General features: G+C 37.3%; 2 protein-coding genes across 2 annotated transcripts in view; both read left to right on the top strand.

Annotated features, from left to right (window-relative positions):
* The first annotated feature begins 6,872 nt into the window (after nucleotides 1–6,872).
* LOC135729462 (claudin-1) lies at nucleotides 6,873–9,336 on the top strand. Its single transcript, XM_065247149.1, has 4 exons — nucleotides 6,873–7,726; nucleotides 7,804–7,968; nucleotides 8,396–8,474; nucleotides 8,580–9,336. The coding sequence occupies exons 1-4, from the start codon at nucleotides 7,510–7,512 to the stop codon at nucleotides 8,737–8,739; spliced, it is 621 nt and encodes a 206-aa protein (XP_065103221.1). The 5' UTR covers nucleotides 6,873–7,509; the 3' UTR covers nucleotides 8,740–9,336.
* Nucleotides 9,337–10,762: 1,426 nt separating this feature from the next.
* p3h2 (prolyl 3-hydroxylase 2) overlaps nucleotides 10,763–22,505 on the top strand; it is a 50,571-nt gene continuing 38,828 nt past the window's right edge. The window contains exon 1 of the mRNA XM_065247115.2: nucleotides 10,763–11,367. Within this exon, the coding sequence (XP_065103187.1) occupies nucleotides 10,960–11,367 (408 nt within the window). The 5' untranslated portion in view covers nucleotides 10,763–10,959. The remainder of the gene's footprint in view (nucleotides 11,368–22,505) is intronic.

Raw genomic sequence — 22,505 nt, 5'->3', positions numbered from 1 at the left:
TTGAACCTGTGCCAACTGTTCAACTTTCAGGGATGAAAGTATTGCTGACAAAATGCTTTGTCATCTAAAGAACAATATCTGGTTTACAAATGTTTTGTCTGAATCTGTAACATGATCTTTCAGCACCTGATATACCATCGTGTATATGTATGTATGACCAAGCGAAAGATACTTTAGTGTAAGTGACATTGATGACAGTTTGTTTTACAATCAACTGCTGCTGGGGACGTTTTGTGACCGGCTACAAGTGTTTGTATCTTGCACATTCTCATAGCTTCCACTGGCCAACTGTAAATACCAAATAAATTACTTTTAAAGGGTATGTTTGTGTCTGTAGAACATATTTGTAATCCAACATATCTGACTCGAATAAACAACCCATAACCTGATGAAAACTCGTGCGTGTGTGTAAAAGCAGACTGGCTATAACTTCAGTCAAATGGAAAGTTTGGTGTGGTTGTCATATACAAAAAGATCTCAACTACAAATGAATGAGGAAGTACAAATGCCAACCAACTGCCTATACTGGGCAGGTTCACCTACATGCCAAGGATTTTCACATTTGCTTGCATGTTGAAACACACGTCCTTAATATTTTACTTGCTGTCTGCTGCCATCCAGGGGCAGCCAGAGACTTTGCTTGTTACTGTACATCCATACACATTTTACAATTATACAGCCATGAACTGTATATACAGTATATTACCACCTTTATATCGGCTCTTTTCCATCCAGGCTTGTAGATATGATTTCCGCGCATGCGTAGTGAGATGAATATCTGCAGCGTCCACTACCAGAAACAATGACTGAAATCCTCGTGTTCATCTCAGCCACGGCTCCCAGCAGTGCACGCTGCAGGCCAAAATTACAGGTACACAACTTATGACACAACATCTGAAATAATAAAAACAAACAAATATAAATTATCTTATACTCAGATCCTGTTACCTTTTTGTATAGCCTAACCAGTGTAACTGACATAAAATGCTAAATGACATACTTATAATACGCTATTTGTCATACTGCAAAAAATGAAACCGTTAAAATGGTAAACAATTTAATGACACAATTTTTGTTTAGTTTAAACAAATCCATTAAAACCTTTCATCCTTTACACATCCCTGTTTAATAATAATTCCCTTTATATTTATTTATTTCCATTCATCAGCTTTATATTCAGATCATTTTTGCTTCTTAGTCTACAGTTATTGAACATTATTATCCTATTAAAATGATAAGAATATTACAAATTTAAAAACTATAATGTAAACGACTTTATTAAGGTCTTATGATTGACAGCAGAACTCAGGCCCCACACAGCGCGCAAACGAAACAACACAACGCAGCAGCCATCGTGTCGCAAGCCTTTTAAAAGTTTTTTTTACTTTACGCACAGAACGCAACAATACGTGAGAACCCACTTTACGTCCAACGACGTATGTTTTAAACGTGCACATAAAAAATTAAAACACATTACAATTTACTGGAAAAACAACGTTGACGCAACGCATCCCTCTTGAACGCCCTCGTAAGTCAATTCAAACGCATGTTTAACCAATTTATCAGTGTCTTTGTTGGACTAACGTAATGTGTTTCTCAATTTAACCGCGTTTATGCATCACATTAAACTCATGTCAGCGTCAAACTCCTGTATGCAGTGTGCGAGTGACAGAACCAGTTACTCACCTGAGGAAACTGTGAAGCGACAATAAGCAGCACTCCGATGTGAAACGCAAGCCTGCTGTTGAATAAAAGATATTAACACAAGCAGAACTGTAATCTCAACACTTTTTCCTCCGTGTCGGCACTGTAGTTTTTAGGCGTGTCGGTCCTCAGGTGTGAATGTGAACCTGCTTTAATTCTCGTCATTGACCTGCGGCGCATCTTCAGGTTAAACCGGTAGAGGTGGTCACATGAGGGTGTGTCGAGTCAATGTTCATCAAACTCAAACAGCTCCCATGAATGTAAAAACACAGCCTGGTGCATTTAAAATAATTTATTTTATGGTTAATTTATGGTTCCTGTATGTTTAGAGCATTGGGCAACCCAAGAACCCATGGGTTCGATTCCCAAATAGCTCACACTGAATAAAGTAGGCTAACCCTTAGGAAAATTAACCATGTTTTTTTGTGGTAAAGTGTAGTAGGAACCATGTTTTGAATTACTATTAACAAAACCATGGTTTTACTACACTTACCGTGGTTTAACTATGGTTTTTGAAAACAATGGTTGTCAAAACGGTTATTTAGTGTTTACCATGGTTTTACTACAGTAACCATGTTTTTTTACTGTAGTAACAACATAATATATTAACAAGCTATTTTTTCCCACACTATTATATAGTTTTAACTATTTATAAACTAATAAATACTGTAGTATATTTGAATATTTAGTATAGTAGACTGCTATTTAAAGCTATTTACAATGTTATACATTTTATCAACCCATGACCTTTAAGCTGCGAACGCAATGGTCTACCAATTGAGCTATAAGATAACTCGAGGTATACGGCCAATGTATAGCTCAGTTGGTAGAGCAATGCATTTAGCAACATAAAGGTCATTGGTTTGACACTGAAAGTTTCTTTGGACAAAAGTGTCTGTGAATGTAGGCTACATTTAGCTTACAGGACAATAAAAAATGCAATAATGTGCAGTGTCTGCATTACATACTTTCATTAATAGGCTTTATCTTGAAAATTTGTGCACGTGTTTAAAGATGTATAATGGATGTATAAAGAGAGAAAGCTCATGCATTCCCATACGCTGTGTAATAACAGGTCGTTGCACCCCGGGCTGTAGGCTTCCCTTACAGGAATGACACCAGACAGGTTCCAGTCCTGGGGCGCATACTGGAAAATTTGACATGAACTCATAACTAATGTCTGGAGGTTTAGCCTATAAAACTTTATAACAACTTTAGTTACTTTTAATCAGTTAAGACATTAAAAATAGAATAATCCACAGCTCGCTGAAAAACTTAATTCTGATTGGTCAGTCATGACATTTCATGTTATTCACTACAAAACATTACATATCTGGGTACTGCGAGTCATTTTCACCGGTACTACTTATATATGTGTAATGCATCACTTTGCTGTCGTTTTTTTCATCCCTTGTTACATATAAAATAGTTCAAATGAATGTTTCATTTCCAGTTATTTACTCATGTGGCAATAGCGGTGTAATATGTGTGATAATGTACATCCAAAAGGTTGTTATCGCAAAATAAACTCTTTAAAGTGATATCACACCTTTCTTATAAATATTTATTCATACACTCTAAAAAAGTTTAAACTTGGCTTTGCAAGTCAATTTAACCTATTATTTTAAGTTTTCACTTGTTATAAGTTGACATTACTTATAAACACTAAAAACAAGTTGAAATTCTTATTAAGTTAAAATAACATAAACATATATGTTGATTTGTCAAAAATGTGGATTAATTTGTAGCATTATGTGTTGCGTAATATAAAGGAAAATAAGCCAAATATGTGTTTATACTAACTCACATAAATTAACTAATGCGTTGAATTCTACAGTAATGAGTTATCATTCAGGCAGTATGAAGAAAAGCCTCTAGATGGCGCTAGATATCATGTAAATTCAGATACAACACTTTCACTTGTTAATTATCTTTAACCATGAAACCATTTCTAGTGTAATTATAGGCTTTTCATTTTTATTCATTGTCCTATTAAACCTTTAAAACCTACAGATCTTGAACAAATGACGGTTGTAATGTATTTCAATCTTTTGTTAAATGAAGAACCCCACCCTACCCCACCCCAATCCTGAGCTGTTGTATAGTATTTTAAACTTACAATGATGCAGTTGAGGTTTTTGTGCAGTTACGCTACAACTGGTTCTGGGTATTACCAAATGTTAAACTATGTTACCAGTAACATGTTTACCAGGTAAACTAAGCCTGCAGTTGCTATGTACTGTAGTTAAATACAAGAAAGCAGGTGCTTTTGCTTCATGAGTGTATACCACAATGTGTATTTTAGCATGTCTGGATTACTTTATGTGCAAAGTAGCAGTAAGAATCTAAAATATATATTTTAATTTAACTTTGAATGATATTACCAGCAACAACAATTTTATTGTTTGCTTATATCTTTTAGTACTTAACTGTATAAAATCAACATGGTTTCTGAAGTGAAACCGAAGTGCATGTTCAGACATCAGATGCATTCGTGCAGACATAACCTTGTCAAAACAAACATTGTTTTTGTGTCGTTGGCTTGTAAGGACCTGACAGTAAAGTCATACATTTAAATTAGTGTAGTTTCTGTGCTTACTTGTGTACATATGTATTAGTCCGTACATACAGACACTAAGGAGTATTAGGAACACCTGTTCAATTTCTCATTGATGCAATTATCTAAAATAACAATCACATGGCAGTTGCTTCAATGCATTTAGGGGTGTGGTCCTGGTCAAGACAATGTCCTGAACTCCAAACTAAATGTCAGAATGGGGAAAAAAGGTGATTTAAGCAATTTTGAGCGTGGCATGGTTGTTGGTGCCAGACGGGCCGATCTGAGTATTTCACAATCTGCTCAGTTACTGGGATTTTCACACACAACCGTTTCTAGGGTTTACAAAGAATGGTGTAAAAAAGGGAAAAACATCCAGAATGCGGCAGTCCTGTGCCTTGTTGATGCTAGAGGTCAGAAGAGAATGGGCCGACTGATTCAAGCTGATAGAAGAGCAACTTTGACTGAATAACCTCTCGTTACAACCAAGGTATGCAGCAAAGCATTTGTAAGGCCACAACATGCACAACCATGAGGTGGATGGGCTACACAGGCAGAAGACCCCACTGGGTACCACTCATCTCCACTACAAATAGGAAAAGAGGCTACAATTTGCACAAGCTCACCAAAATTGGACAGTTGAAGACTGGAAAAATGTTGCCTCGTCTGATGAGTCTCGATTTCTGTTGAGACATTCAGATGGTAGAATCAGAATTTGTCGTAACCAGAATGAGAACATGGATCCATCATGCCTTGTTACCACTGTGCAGGCTGGTGGTGGTGTAATAGTGTGGGGGTGTTTTCTTGGCACACTTTAGGCCCCTTAGTGCCAACTGGGCATTGTTTAAATGCCATGGTCTACCTGAGCATTGTTTCTGACCTTGTCCATCCCTTTATGACCACCATGTACCCATCCTCTGATGGCCACTTCCAGCAGGTCAGGATAATGCACCATGTCACAAAGCCCAAATCATTTCAAATTGATTTCTTGAACATTACAATGATTTCACTGTAAATGGCCCCCACAGTCACCAGATCTCAACCCAAGAACGGGAGCTTCGTGCCCTGGATTTGCATCCCACAAATCTCCATTAACTGCAAAATGCTATCCTATCAATATGGGCCAACGTTTCTAAAGAATGCTTTCAGCACCTTGTTGAATCAATGCCACGTAGAATTAAGTCAGTTCTAAAGGCAAAAGGGGGTCAAACACAGTATTAGTATTGTGTTCCTAATAATCGTTTAGTGTACTTGGGTATCAAAGTAATTCAAAGTAATTGATATGTGGAAGCCATGGGCAGAATTAGACCTCAGATGATGATAAGCCAAGCATGATGGGAAATTTGTCTTCTTTCTTTCTTTTATGTGCAGACACAGAAGATCTACATGTCCTACATGCCTTATTGCAATAAATGCACGCAAAGACTTTGTTAAGTGACAGTGTACAGTATGAAGTATATTGCTTATGAAGTATAATAAACTTTCAACACCTAAACTATTATTTAAACACTAGTATTAGTCACTAATTAATAAATGAAAAAATATCTTCCCGGCACATTGTTGTCCATATTAAGTCTAAAAATATTGATACCCTCCCAGTTGTTTCCTGGTACAGTCATAAACCGCGAAAAGGAGGAAACATCATACGATTATGAGTAAGAGCCAAATATACATAGGTCAGAAGTATTTGGACACTTAAGCCAGTGTACAAAACATTGCATTCATTGCATCACAGAAACAAACTATCAAACTATGTGGTGTTTAATACACTAAAGCACACTTTTTACGGCAAAACATTTTCAAAAAGCATTTTGTTTAGTTATAAAACAATATATTGACATTTTCTGGTATATAGGGACGTGTGTATAGTCAATGTGATAAGCTACATGTGGTAACCTTGGGACCAGTCTGTAAAAAACCTTAGGTTGTTTTGAGACAAAGTCTAATATTGTTTGATGCCGCTAGGTTTGATATTTTTTATCAGATGCAAAGACATTAGTGTTGCCTATATGTCCAAATACCTTTATGGACCATATATGTGGCATTGCATAGAAATTCTTTTGAATTTGTCTGTGCTGTTCGTGCAATAACATTGCATAATGTTCTGCAAACACACAGTTCTCTGATTTAATATGGGTGTCTTTGAAACACTGATGTTGTATCACTTCATCACATTTGTCATCAGGAATGTGTTGATTTATCTTGTTTAAAGGGGCTTTTTACGTCATTTTACGTGAAACATACAGATCAACCCCTTCCCATTAAAGTTCACAGAAGACTGAAAACATGAACTCCCCCTCATGTTACTCTATGACCTTTTCGTGCAACACAAAATTTCCATAATGTCGAAAACTGATCTTTTATCCTACGCAGAAAGTGGATGATGATTTTAAAATATGTTATACTGAAAGTCTTTTAAAGCCAAATGATAGCTTTGTGTGGTGAACAGATTGAATTTCATGTGCATATGATAATCTCTTATTTTTTATATCAGGCTCTAATACTTAGGCTCAGTATTTTTACTTTAATGCCAATAAAAATGTTATTAGTTAGTAATTGAAATGCCTTATTTTTTTACAAATGGCATTTTAGTCATTTCATTGGTAGTTAACAAATTTGTCTTTTGCTGCAAAATCCTCTAGGTACAGGCAAAAATCTCTAGTCACTCTTCTCTGTCCTTTCCGAATGATGTAAAAGGCTCAAAAATACGATCAATATCCTAATATATTCAGTAAACATCCTTTAACCAAAATCATTATGGTGTTATTCTGCCAACAACTGGTATTTCTGAATGGACTGAGGTCGGGATTAAGTGGATTTGAAGCGAAATTATATGATGAATATATAATACGTGCTGAGAGCATTCGGTTAATATCATTATATAATTTTTTGTTGGAGGTGACGCTTAGCGGCTTTTGCACCTGAGCTCATTTGTGTTCCACAGAGGATGTGACCCACACCACCAAGCAACCCAAAACCTAAATTTTGTAATACCGCTGTTTTCAGGAAAACCGACTCATTGCTCTGATCGTCATTGTATCATTGATGGTTCACACCTACTGACTATTATAAATAACAGCCCAATAACAGCAAGACAACTCAGTGTGCATTGATATACTTTAGTAGTGGACACATGATCCTGACCGCTAGTATTTCTTGTATGTTTGAAGAGCTGAAATAATACAACTGTCTAAAGAACTCTAGCTGTGGAAACAAGAAGGAACAAATCGTCAGAATTGTTTATTTTTATGACAATGGCGGTTCAACTTATCGGTTACATTCTGTCCATCTGTGGATTATTTGTGTTAATTGTAGCTACGTTTACAAATGAATGGAAAGTTATTGAGCAAGACAATGAAGATGTCACGTTTATGGACATCATTGAAGGCCTGTGGATGAAGTGCAGTATTGACAGCTCGTCTCAGGTCAAGTGCATAAGTTACAATTCGTTCCTACATCCGTCAGGTTAGTTCTTATTTGGTTACTTATTTCTTATTTGTCATCTTATGCAAATGTATTCATTGAATTCTGTGTTGTTGTAGTTGAAATCCGGGTGGGAAGAGCAATGATGATCCTCAGCATTGCACTTTCCGGCATTGGTGTGTTTCTTGGTCTCGCTGGACTCAGTTGCACAAAATGTCTGGATGGAGAGGATCGGTTGAAGGACAAAGTTTCTTTCACGGGGGGATGTCTTTTCATCCTTAGTGGTAACGTTTATTTTTTAATACATTAAAGTGTATGATATTTTAAGTGTGTGGACCCTTTAAATTCAAATGGATTTTGATTGGCTCGTTAGCGTATTATTGTTCAGCAGCTAAAATTGCTTTAAGTAAGTAAACCAAAAATATAATATCTCTGTATCATTTAAGTTGAAGTGTGGCATTAAGCTATTCGTTTAAATGTATAACTTTTTTAAAACTTTATAGTTGTTGTGTTTAGAGTGAAAGGGCCTTAAACGCACACACATTATATGGTTATTGCTTGACCAAATCATAGTTTCATTATCAATAATTGTCACTCCTTCATGGTATATTTATTCAGTGAGTTATTATTACGAAAGAAAATGTAATAAATGTAACAATTGCTATTATACCAGTTAGAAATCAACTTTAACCGCATTCTTCTTTTGTCTAGGTTTCTGTGCTTTGGCAACAACCAGCTGGTTTATATATGAAATTGTTGCTGATTTTCAGGAGGAAACACAGGGGAACAGGTGGGAAACATTCTGATTAATAATGTTTCCAATTTACTTTTGTAAGCTTCTTTTTTGGGCGGTCAAAATGTTGACTGTTTGACTCTCTGTGCTGGATTTTTATAGGAAAGATATCGGCAGATCTCTGTTCGCTGGATTCATTGCAGCTTTCCTTTGTGTATTCGGAGGCGTGCTGTTGTGCATCTGCAGCGCAACACACCTGCGATCCAGTGCTAATGTTAGTAAGCCGCCAAAATTCAAGAATCCTGATAAAGACTATGTTTAAGTACCTAAGATCAACAACAAAAAACAGAATATTGTAAAAAAAAAAATTGCACATGTCCCTTATATTGAATTAAAATATATTTAAGTATTATTATTCTATAGAACCTTTGAAATCCACAGAACCTGCTGCACAGAATCATTGAAAGTGAAAAACATTTTAGGGAAGCAAAATGGTTCTTTATATGGCATGGCTCCAAAGAACCCTTTTTAGCACCTTTACTTAAGCTTTGATGTATATTCTGTGTCATTGAGAAATGAAGGCAGCTGTTCTATATATAGCTCTTTAAATGAACAAATAATAATTTCAATATCTTAAATATTTGAAAGTGAAAATAAAAACAAATCCTTTGTTGGAAATATGAAGGTTTGCTATTATGTGAGGTAATTATTATGGTCCAATTACATTCTTAAAGATTTCACTTCACATTAGCCTACTTATTGGGCTACTTTTTTTATTAGGAAATACATTTGATTTCCTCCCCACTGTGAGTATGAAAGTATTTGTTGGTTCAGCATGGGGCGGTGGGTTGCCTTGAGATTTTTGGGTCTGGCTTACAGTAGATTGAAATTTTCTGTACTTTTCTTTGTTTCTATTCAATGCATGTAAACTTAAGTTGCTTTGTAACAAAAAACTTTTTGTACCTGTATTAATAAATTTGAATGGAATTTAATTAACACATGAATTTGGTTGTTACCTTTATTTTATGTGCATCAAGGTTACCAGTTGAGGCACGAGAAAACAAATTAAACATTCTAGCTGTAACCAAAAGAGCCAGTGTACAACACACTGTTTTGGATCAGTGGTTAAACATAAGCTGTGTTCAACTTTTTTTTTTATTGCATATGAACATAAATATATAACAACAAGAGAGTTAGAATAATGTAACAATATATGTAACGGTAAATGTTGTCAGTGTACATATGGAAATGATTGATATAATCCAAACTAAAAACAATAACATAAAGATAGCCAGAGAAAACAAACAAACAAAAAACAACACCCACCCCCATATGTGGTGCAGATTACTTGTCTATATCAAATTTGCAGATAATATTAGAAGCCCTTAAAGCTTTTTTATTTTTACATTTGTTTACTACATTACAATATTGCTTAAATTCGTCGATAAAATGGAAGAAATTGGGTTTACCACCAGACCATTTCATTTTGTGTACATGAAACTTCCCCATTAAGATCAGTAATTGAATAACATATGCTTAGTCCTTTCCTATTTCACAATTATTAACATAAATCATTATATCCGACCCATCCGATTTAACAGCTGTATTAAGTTTTCTTGTAATAAAATTTTCAATATCAACCCAAAATATCTTGGTAAAGTTGTGTTCAACTTTATGCAGTGCTAGGCAGAGATGTATGACATCGCAATACCGCGAGAGTGCTTCGAACAGCGATACTTTGATGTCATAGGTCGATTCGTCTGCGCAGCGCCACATGAGGTAAACATAAGTTTTCGTTTGCTTTCCTCTTATTGATGTTTCTGTTCATTTATTGATTTACTATTAGGCGTACTAATTATTAAGATTTTATTTTTAGTTTAAGTGATATTTTTATATATATTTAATCAGTTTATTTTGCTCACGCTTTTTTGTCTCTGTATGTAGACTTACATGTTATAGTCTTTCCCGTCTTTCTTGTTTTTACATGTGAACTGTCGATTTTTTATTTTTTATTTTTTTATATCTGGTTCTTTAATAAAAAAGCATAAAAAGTGGTGTATGTACGATTTCGTTCCTCTAGAGGGAGACATTAAACCAGCCACAATATGTGTTCGTGGCGGTCTGAGCATCTCATCGGAATATCTTTAAATAAGTATACTAGTGCGTAATAGGGATAACTGTTTACTAAACTTTATCAAAAACAGTGACCCTACAGAACATTTTAAACGTCACTTCCTTTTAAACTTTTGCAAAAGTCAGAAAGTGTGGGTCATCTTTAACCATTGTCATTTTCCCTTCGTGTGGGCGACAAGGGAGGAGCCTGCACCGGTCTGGACTGGCAGGGGGGAGGAGACGGGGGGTCAATACAGAAACGTACTCGGTAATCGCTCATTCATTATGAATGACAACAAAACTGCCTTAAAGCGGTCGTTTTTCACTAACGTTAGCCTCTTTCTTTTGTAACACCATATTTCTGCGACGTACTATTTTATTCATTATTTACCAAAGCGCAGTACTTCGCGCACTAGCAGCTTCGGAGAAGATGGATGTGAACTTTATAATCTTTGGCGTTTCAGTATGCGTCCTCCAGTCACTCGTGCTGTCATTAGCCAGCCTACAACCCTTCGACCTGCTTTACGATAGCGGAGTTGACGCTTTTTATAAAGGGGACTATAGCGATGTTGTGCGCTACATGGAGAGCGCGCTGAACTCTTTCTCTGAAGTGCGCCACACAAGGATCACGTGCAGGTTGAGATGCAGAGATCAGCATCGTTTTGGTGACTTTAAGGAGGATACTTTCTTTGAAGTGATTCTTTATAGGGCGCATTGTATGAATGAATGCATCGAGGGAAAGTTAGGACCTCAGTCTATGCATAAAGTTAGTGAAGATGTCATTCAAGATTTCAGCAGAAGAATTCCCTACAACTACTTGCAGCTTGCCTACAGAAAGGTAGGTACAAGCATGCACCAGACTACTAGTGAGCTGGAACATATTTAAGCCCCACTATAGTATAATATAACTTATATTTTTGTCATTACAATAGAAACCATCACAGTATTTCAAATGAATTTAATGGGTATAATGGGAATTTAACTGCTTTTATTAGAAAGTATAATGGTCTCTGTGAATATCTACTAATAATGTGTTGGAGTCTGGGATCTGGTGGAAGGGAACCACACTGGAATAAAGCTTAAAACACATTACATAAATTTTTCTGTGGTTTAAGTTGTCTGGGTAGGCAGTTAAGACTTTTGCTTTCTATTATAGATAACTTTAATGTGTTGCAGGTTGGAAATAAATTGAAGTTGAAATTCATATTGCGTTGTTGAAATGTTTATCGGCTGCGTGGTTACGCAATCCTGAGAGCTACTGTGGCCGCGCCTACTGGTCATGAGGGAAGGGTCCAGAAACCTCTAGAAAGTCTGTCTGCAATTATTATAATTACACAAATTCAGTAATTTAGTATTTACCAGCGATGTTAAAGTTCATAACATTGTACATTAACAGCGCTGTTAAATGTGCAATTTTATAAGGATGTGTTGACAAAAAATGCAATATAATATACATAACCATGTTTTAGCGGTGTGTTAAGACCTTACATAATGAACTGTATTGTTTTTATTACCTTAGAATGAGCCATTTTTATCTACATACACCGCGGGGCCCCTTACATGGAAGTCACCGTCATGTTTCTACAGTAGCCCTAAACGGACAAATTGCTCTATAGAGCGCGTTTTGTCACTACGTTGTCTCAGACGATGACGTGTTTGTCGTGTGGCGGCTACCATAGCTTCACTATGCGTTTTGAAAGGGACGTTGGTTGCAATTCACAGTCTTTCCGCTAGATGCCGCTAAAACTCCCTGACTGCAATTTTAAAGTCCCCATGATATTAAAATTATAATATTTTGGCTTTTAGTATGTATGTAAGCTTCAAGGGTATTTATAAAGAAGTGTGCTTAAAAACGGACAAAATTTACATTTAGAAGATATAAACTTACGGATCAATGATTTTTAAGACTTCAGCTTCTCATCAGATGTCAGGCTGTGAGGTAGAGGTCTTATCGGGTCCAAAGAAATGTACCCGACCCGAAACACTTCATACCCGAACCCGACGTGCATAAATAAAACATTTTTAAAGAAAGACCCGACCCGAGACAAACCCGAGAAAATTAGACCCGAGTCCGACCCGAACTAGTGAAATTATTTTTTTAACCCGACTGGAACCGAATGTAAACGGCACTGATGTGTGTGCATTCTGCAGACCCACGCGCAGCAGTCAGACAGAAAGAAACTCCGGTGGCCTTGCAACCAATTTGGCGAGCTACTCCATTCGTTTTACTTTGTTATCTGACGACGACACCAACGTAACCGCTAAAATGTACATTTATAATTGACTGACATGTCTGTCTCAACGAAAATGAACCTTCCGACAACCACACAATGTCGCAAGCGCTCTTGGCAAACAGATGAGAGGTTTGAAAAGGACATTGACGCACACAGGCGAGAGAGTTCGGGTCTTCTCGGGTCCGTTCAGAAAAAACACATTCATTTTTAAATTACCCGAGACCCGATGCCGCTATTATTGTACCCGACCCGTGTCCGAGGCACATTTGAAACTTTTAGACCCGAGGTCGGACCTCGGTTTTCGGATCTAAGTGGACCCGTGAAGACCTCTACTGTGAGGCAAATGTTTTAAAAGGAGGAGGAGCCACTCAATATGCTCCACCCTACACTTTCCTGTTCCTGTTAAAAATACATCAACCAAAGCTGCACATTAGGAAACTTTGGTGGGTTTTTAATCCCTCACAAAATTACTATTGTAACAACAGTTTCTGCCAAAATGCCATAGCAGCTGGTATAAAAGTCAATTTCCTTGTATCCATTATTTATATTAAAGGTGCAGTGTGTAAATTTCAGTGGCATCTAGTGGTGAGGTTGTGAATTGCAATCAACGGCTTACTGTGGGTTCACACTGCCACCGGCGAGAGTGTCAAAGTTGCCAGAAGTTATTCATTTTCAATGAGAGCGCGTCGTACGGTGTGAGCGTTTAGGAGAGTTAAAATCAGCTCAACTTTATGGTAATGAGCTATGAGTAACCAATCGGAAGGGGGAAACCTCCGCTTGAGAGGAGTTTAGAGAATGCATACGAGCATCAGAGATTCCACTACACCTTTTCTATAGCGTCGTTGGCAGGACAGCCAGAGCTTTTATTGATGCTCTCGTCGGTGGTGGTGTGAACACAGTCCACAGCTCACAGTTTTGGCTAAAAGGGATACAGCAAATGCCGAAATCTCACAAGATGTTGGGTTTAGGGATAGGATTAGGAACAGCACTCATCCAGATTTTACAAGGTTTCGGCGGTTGCAGTTTCCCTTCTAGACACAACCACAGCACACTCCCTTTCCATGAACATAGAGAAGCTATGGTGGCCAACAAAGGACAAAGATGTAATAATCTGAGACCGCAGAGAGTAGCTAGTCAAACAATGAGGTCAATATAGTGACAAAACATGCTTTGTAGATCAGTTTGTCCGTTTGCGGCTACTGTAGAAACATGGCGGCGCAAAATGGCGACTTTCCATTTAAGGGGACCCGGGGTGTATGTAGTTAGAAATGGCTCATTCTGGTGATAAAAACATAACACTTCATTATGTAAGTTCTTTGTACACCAGTGATAATAAAGTTATAAACCGTATATTATATTGCATTTCTGTCAATAGATCCTCCTAAAATGTACACATTGCACCTTTAAAATGTATTGTCAATAAATAAAGCAATTAATAAGAGTAATGAGAGTTTCACTAAAACTTGGGATGATGGATGGCTGTAATAGAAGATCATATTTGGAGCACATAAACATTATTAACAATGGTTTATTAAAGTTAAACTATAGTAACTATGGTTATCATTTGTATAACCATAGTTCTATGACAAATATCATGGTTCCAATTTGGTTAACATGATTATACAATGGAAAATTTGTTTTATTTGGTATATATTTTAAAATAAACAAAATGTTCAGGATTATATTTGCATAAATTACAGATTCTGAGAACAGTGCTCAATTCTTTACAAACAAATTATTTTCCTACACATCATTGCAAGTGAATTAGGAATAGAGAAAGCTTTAAGGATATTAAAGGACCTTTGACATGTACTGACTACAGTAGTCAAGTCAGCACTGTCCTGCTATAACCCATTCAAAGGAGAAAGAGTAGACGTATTCCTGTCAGAGCTCCTGATTGGTGAAAACAGTGGAGACATCCATGTGTGTATTTATGGGGTGATGTTTGTGAAAATAAATAACACTTCACCACACTGACATTTTAACCGCACACACCTCTTTTACCCAACATGCCCCCGGAATAATAAGGCTTTTCGGCCTGGACGAAAGGGCTACAGGCGCCAACTGTTTCTCCAGTAATTTTGTTCTAAATTCAATCATCATTTATCTAAGTAAATATTTTGTGTTCCTCTATGTTTGCTATCCTGAAAGGAAAGGCACCAGCTTGTTAGGCTTATGAATGGATGATTTTTGTGTCAGCGTCGTGCCCCCTGCCGCTTCATCATTGGTTAGTTTCTCATGTTTTGAAAGGCCTAATGAGAGACGGATCAAAGCTCAGCAAGCATGTAGTCAGTCATTCTGTGGTCAGATAGCCATCAGATGTGAAGCTGCGGGTAAGGCAGATCCCTTTTAAATATAAACTTGTATACTCTTCCGAAGAAATCAGTGGATGGGAGATAAATTAGAGGTTAGGAGTTCTGTAATACCACTTTCCAATCCTTAAAGTCCCCATGAAATCAAATTTGACAGTTATTATTTTTTAATGTTTAACATGGCAGGTTCATTATAAACAATTTAAAACATTAAACATTATTTAAAATAAAGTCATGTACCTTCATAAACTTTAATAAAAAAAAAAAATGTTTAGAAATACATTTGAATTGAATTAAATTGTTGTTAAGAGCAAGTCTGGTTCTGCTTCTACACTGAGTTAGGCATAGTGACATAATTTAGGTTTCCATTAATTATGTAGTAAGTTTTAGAAGAGCTATAAATTTTCCCCTTGGTGGTCTCACCCTTCACCCATGACAGATAAATTTATATGTCTTGTGCAACCTTTAATTTAAAGCATAGAGAACAGACAGAAGAAAGAGATATGACCCAGATTCAAACTTGCATCACTCATGAGCACCACATTTCAAAATTTCAGCGTGCTAACCGCTTAGCCGTGGTACTCACACAAGTTGGCTGGTTAGTAAAGTGAGTTGGATCATCCTAAAGGGATAGTTCGGCCAAAAACGATATTAAACCCATGATTTACTCACCCCCAAGCTGTCCGAGTTGCATATGTCCATCGTTTTTCAGACAAACACATTTTCGGATATTTTAGAAAATATTTTAGATCTTTCTGTTGATTAAATGTAATGTTACGGGGGCCAGCAATAGTCCACGACCTTCAAGTCCAAAAAAGTGCGTCCATCCTTCACAAATTAAATCCAAACGGCTCCAGGATGATAAACAAAGGTCTTCTGTGGGTAATCCGTGCGGTGTTGTTGTAGAAATATCCATATTTAAAATGTTATTAACGTTATAAACTACCTTCCGGTAGCGCCGCCATCTTAGAGTGATGCGCATTCAGGATGAGAGCTTACGCAGCGTACAGAGTTTCTCTGCTGCTGCTCTGTCCCCCCGCCCTCCGAATTTGTCATACGTCACTAAGAAAAGTGCGTACACTACGCTAATACTCTCTCCTGAGTCTAAGATGGCGGCGCTACCGGAAGGTAGTTTATAACGTTAATAACATTTTAAATATGGATATTTCTACAACAACACCGCACGGATTACCCACAGAAGACCTTTGTTTATCATCCTGGAGCCGTTTGGATTTAATTTGTGAAGGATGGACGCACTTTTTTTGGACTTGAAGGTCGTGGACTATTGCTGGACCCCGTAACATTACATTTAATCAACAGAAAGATCTAAAATATTTTCTAAAATATCCGAAAATGTGTTTGTCTGAAAAACGATGGACATATGCAACTCGGACAGCTTGGGGGTGAGTAAATCATGGGTTTAATATCGTTTTTGGCCGAACTATCCCTTAAGTGCAATAGAGTTTAAGTACTTAATGTCATCTTATGGCACTGATGGCACAACTTTATGAAAATAAAGACGACCAATTTACTGTTGTGCCAAACCCAAATGCAGTTTATTTTGCTAGAAAAAAAAAGATTTTTTGTACCTCATTAGCTTTGACACTGTATTTAGCTTATAGTGCACCTGCACTGAATGTGTGAGTGTGTCGGGTTTCCTGTTATTTGGTTTCTGCCCATGATTGTGCTGAGCCAGTCAGCATTGTGTGCCTCAGCCAAACATCTTGGATGATGAATGATTCTGAGCGGATAACAACACTGCAGGAATCTATGGGCATGTTGCTTTACTTCATTGCACAAAAAAATACCCTCCAGGTTAAAGTAGGTTAAAGTAAACCCTACCACAGAAATGCATGTGTTTTCAAGAGTTTCATATCTCTAGGGGTTTGAATTTTCCAGATCACAGGACCATCAATTGTGGTCTGGATGGAAAGTAGAGATAAGCACTTTAGATATCAACCTCGGCTAAATGTCCTCACAGATATTAGATTACGTCTTGTTTAATCTTGTTTTGTCGTATTTTTCTCTTTATGGTAGATTTTGGCCACATATCAGTTAATTTTATCCCTCTTAACACTGTATAAGAGATACTGTAGAAAAGTCCGTTTTGGTCTGAGGTCACAGGAAAGGCCCAGAGCTGGCAAAGTCTTTGAAGAGAATGACTCTTGGGGGAATTTTGGCAATGCCTGGGAAAGATCCTGTTTGAGTGGAAAAAGGGATGCAGGAGCCAGGCAAACATCTGTTTGCTGTGACGAATGGCTGTCTGGAGTCTGGAACAGTTTTCCATGAAAATGGCTGTTTCTCTTATTTTTAATGAAAGTATGGTTTCCTCTCACATATACATAATGAACAACAGTGTTTTTTTAGTTAGTTTTTAGGGGTTTTAAAACGGGTTTTGTCAGACTTCATCTATTTGAAAGTATTTCATAGACTTACCATAAAAGATAACCGGGGCATAGATACCATGAGGTGGGATTATACTTGGGGTTGGAACGGTAAATCCACAACACTTTAGCATTGTACCGGCATGGTCACAAACCACTTTTGTTTTTCAGATTTTTCAGATGTTTGCTTAGATGTAGGCATCTTGCCGTTTGTCTCCTCTCCACACTAACAGTAGCATCCTTTATGGATCAGGGATTTCATTGGTTGGGAAGTGAAATGAAAAGATGTGTCTGTTGTTGCTTCATCTGCATCTGTTTTTTTACACCTGTGAGGCAAAAAAGGTCACCAGACAGAAAATAACAGATCAGTCTTGCTTAGCTTTGTTAAACATGATCTTGTGCTGTAGACCTCCATCAAAAAATGTGAAATCCATCAAAACAATGGCTGTTCAAATAGGTCACAGGTGTGGGTGTCTGTAACGGTTTAAGAGCAAATACGGAAAAGAGTTTCTATTTTGGGCATCTGAGACACAGGGAGGTTATTATTTATCAAAGTTAACCCTTTAGACATTTTAAAAGTGTGTGCCGGTTAAATTTTTGCTTGTTGGCTTTAATTTTTACAACCTCTGACCCAGAACAAATGCCATTACATGTGCCCATATGTTTCTTATATTATAACTCCTCTGTACTTTTCAGTTACTTCTCACTTTGGCCAACATAAGTTCCTGAGTGACTATGATTTTTGATACAGGGATTTAAAGATGTGTTGGATGAACAGACTGAAATCTGAAACTACTCTACTCAGGGTCAGTTGCATTTCACTGGCGAAGGGGGTTAAGTATCTGTTTCATTGTTGGTGGATGGTTAAAGGTGCAGTTGAGAGTTTCTGCATTCTTAAACTGTCATGTATTAAATCTTGCAGGATTTGAGTAAAAGCTTTAGATCTTGTGTTCACTACAGACCCATAAATTTAAACTTCACAAGTCTTTCCTGTGGGACGTATAGGGAGTGTGATGTTTCAGTGCTATGACATAAGTTTATTTGTAGCAGTCCAATGTATTTTTATTTCTACAATGTAATTAAAGATACAATTTTAAGTTCATTCAACAAAAATTGTGTAAAAACTGTTGTGTCAACTAATATTTTAAGGGTAAATTTACTCAAAATTTTCAGGCAAATACAGTACGTAACTTAAAAATGTCTGGGTTATTTTTTACCCATAATGGGTATTGGACAGAACACACCGCAGGGTTAAAATTAACCCAATGCTGGGTTGTTTTAACCCAACTGCTAGATTATTATACCCCATGGTTGCGTAACAACAACCCAACATTGAGTCATTTTTAACCCAGCATGAATGTCCTTTTTTACCCAGCATGTGTTTTGTCCAATATGTACCCATAATGGGTCTAAAATAACCCAACCATTTTTAGAATTTTTTAAGTTGAACCAACTTTTTGGAAAAAAAAGATTTTAGAATAAAATTAAAACATTAAATTAAAACTTAATTTGTTGAGTTAAAGTAACCAAAAATATGTTGAATTAATATTATTTCTTTGCACTAAAATTACTATATATATATATATATATATATATATATATATATATATATATATATATATATATATATATATATATATATATATATATATATATATAAAGGAAAATTATATAAAATAGGACTACACAATATTATGGAAATATTGCAGATGAACATATGGTAATAGTTTGCAATATGGCAATAGTTTGCAATAGCTAAGAACAATGAGTGCTTGTGTGTGATTAATTATGAGAAAAGACTATGAAACATGTATGTTGTATAATTCAAATTGATTTTTCAAACTTAAAGCATTACCATATTGCATATCGTCATTGCATATCACATTTTGTCTTTAATATCGTGCAGCCCTAATACCAGGAAAATTATAAAAATACATAAAGAAGGTTAGAAAAACTCACCACCAGATGATGTTCTGTTTGGTTGCTGGGGCATTTTTAGGTGGTCACTAGGGTGTTATGGGTTTTGGTACTTACTGCTACAGTAAGTAATTGCATAGTAGCACATGTTTAAAGAGTCTCTATGATATTGTGGTCCCTAAATACGTCTATGTTTTATTTTATCATCCATTAGGGTGACATTTGTCTTTCAAGCACATGTGAAAATCATTAGGGGTTCGATATCATTTCACAAATAAAAGTATACAGTCCTAAACTTGTGGTAGACCGACTTTAAACACAGACAGAGGGTAGCCTCAGCATGTCTGCTGAGATGATGATGTGAGCTCATAGTTGAGATGATGTGAAGGCTTGCAGGATGTGACTCATGTGTTCAATTGCTGAAAGCCGCATAGTCTGCTGCTTCAGTAGAGAGTTGAACAGAAGTCCCATTCACTAACATCACAGATCTGTGGAAACTGAAGTCAATTTGGCTGCGTTTAACTGTGAACTCTTTGATTGTGTTTTTTGGGTCATGTTCCATATTGAAATTTTACCACCCATAAAACCTGGATTCTCACCTAGTTTTTTTCATAAACGGAACTGGGCGTGTATATGGAAAAGCCATTTATGCCATTAGGGTAGCATAGTTGTTTAATTTCTTGACACGTAAAAATGTTCTTCAGCTAAAATGTTTAAAATGGCTGCGTGTCAGTTTTCTTTTAAACTTCTCTGTCGTTGTTTGCGCCAACGTGCAATTACACATGCAGATCACTAGTAGTCAATGTCTACGGGCATGTTACAAAATCAGGGCAAAAGCCGAAGTAGAGGCAGCTTGTTGTGTACGTTGTTATGGTGCATTCCCACCAGCCGCGGTAGAGGTGGCAAAAATGCGCTATTCACGCGTAGCTGGACGCTTAAACATTAAAGTTCATTCGCGCGTGAAAGCCCAGCGTGAAATTGTAGTCATTCGAGACATTCACGCGTAAATTCCCGTCATGGGAGGGGCTTCTGCGACTCAGCTGAGACCCTGCCACTCCGCTTGCTTCCTGTAATCACGTCACTACTTCAGCAAAGTCCTGATTGGTTAACATGGTGCGGAATTCCATCGAAGTTCAGATTTTTCAACTCACGCATTTCCCACGGCAACACTCAATTCACAGGAAACGCGGCATCCGCGCTGCGTCATTTGCACTGTGCTTACTGCGTGTACCGCACCGCAGGATGCCTAATCGCGTCTTTGCATTGCCTTAGCATGTAAATCACTCGCGCTTGCCGCGTCTACCGCGTGTGTGAACCCTGCATTAGAGAAGCGTTAACAGGGATGAAGGCAAATGGACAGTGACCTTTGTTGCAGCTTGAGTTGCTAAATATCACTCCTCAACTTATTGCTCAATTTTTGTTTTTAAAGTCGCAAGCGGAAAAATGTATGTGAACACAGGCAACGCAAATTTTTTTTGACCTAAGGGAGAGGTTCTAGTAGCCTGGCTCCGCCCTCCTACATGCTTCCGCTTAATTTTCATTTCGCTTCAGCAGTACGTCTGGGATTGCTCTATAGAGTTTCGTTTTCTCCTGCAAAAATCTGCAGGACCAATCAGCGAACAGATGGGGGTGGCTAAGAACGATGACGTTGAGGTTGTGCGTCAGTTTGAGTTGTAGTTCAGTAATGGCAGCGGAGAAAGACGTGAGAAAAGCTATTCGGTCCGTTGTTGCTAAACTGGCGAATATACAGAAGTTAAAGCTGGAGCAAGAACCAGGTTTGCTAAGTTTTGTTTGTCTGATTATTCTGACTTGTTGTTTTCGGACGGTTTCGGTGCATGATATACGTCACGACCACACGTTAGCGATTGGCTTTGGCAGATCCTGAGTGACTCTGGGCAGATCCAATAGTTTTAAACTTCAACAATGGACCCTCCTTAACGGAAGTAACGCTTTGCGATGGAGCGTGGCCAGACTCTCTGTACAAATGAAATGAATGTACGAGAGTCTGGTTGGACCAGGCTAAGGTTCTAGCAGACCAATCACAGAACTTGTGGCCCGCGTAGTAATGATGTTTTCTTACGTTTTTGAAGAGATGTGTGTCAGGCTACGCACAGCCACAACTTAGGTCCTACACAGAAGTATAAATTGCGATTCAGCAGTTGAAAATGTCATTGGTTTAATCCTAGGGAACACATACTGATAACATGTATAGCTTGAATGCACTGTAAATCACTTTGGATTAAAGGCGGAGTGCACGAAATCTGAAAAAAAATGCTTTGGAAAAGGAAGTCAGGCCGACTACCAAAACACACTAGTAGCCAATCAGCAGTAAGGTGCGTGTCTACTAGGGGTGGCAAGGTTCACAAAACCCTCGGTTCGGTTCGTATCACGGTTCTATGGTCACGGTTCACGGTTCAGTACGGTTCTTGTTGTTATTTTTTCTTTAAATTTTTAACACTCCAGAAATGTATTATCTTATTAATGTATTAATTATCCATAATTTAGGATACAGTATTAAAAAAAAAGTTATATCATGTAATCATGCACAAACTGAATTTGACTTTAAGCACATTATTGGGACCATCTCTGAGGAAAGCCAGATGAGATTTTGATAGAGCAAGAGGGAAGACATTGATGATTTCAACATGCTTTTCATTTATTTGGCAAAAAAGAGAATGTGTATTGCCATCTACATAAACTTTATGTGCATTTTTAGCACACAAAGATAACTTGCATTTATTAAAATGCCAACTTCAGTGTAGCTCTTCGATTTATCACTGAGAGGCTGCTTTAATACTGAGAGTTTGTGGACGAGAGAGAAGCATAACGTTTACACCTGTAATATTTAAATCTCTTTAAGTCTCTTTTGTCCACTTTTGACCACTTCTGTCCTGATTACTTTGAGGGGAAATTTCTGAAATAAGATCGCGCAACTTTCACACGCTAGCAAAATGAAACTACGCGGAAATCAGCCGCTTTAATTGTATCAATGAAAGGCTAAAAATAGCGCTGAATACGAAAAGACGTAAAACTTTCAGTAGCTCAGATTAGATAAATGGTCGGAGAGAAGGCGATCTCCTGTGGCTGTTCGAGCACATTCAACCCATAGACTGCAGTTCTATCTATTGT

The sequence above is a fragment of the Paramisgurnus dabryanus genome, chromosome 24 (assembly GCF_030506205.2).
Source record: "Paramisgurnus dabryanus chromosome 24, PD_genome_1.1, whole genome shotgun sequence".
Taxonomy (NCBI): Eukaryota; Metazoa; Chordata; class Actinopteri; order Cypriniformes; family Cobitidae; genus Paramisgurnus; species Paramisgurnus dabryanus.
This window is presented reverse-complemented; position numbering and strand designations above follow the sequence as displayed.

Coding starts and splice junctions, on each gene's coding strand:
- LOC135729462 (XM_065247149.1), top strand. CDS start 7,510: ATGACAATGGCGGTTCAACTTATCGGTTACATTCTGTCCATCTGTGGA. Junction 7,727..7,803: donor TTCGTTCCTACATCCGTCAG/GTTAGTTCTTAT, acceptor GTGTTGTTGTAG/TTGAAATCCGGGTGGGAAGA. Junction 7,969..8,395: donor ATGTCTTTTCATCCTTAGTG/GTAACGTTTATT, acceptor TCTTTTGTCTAG/GTTTCTGTGCTTTGGCAACA.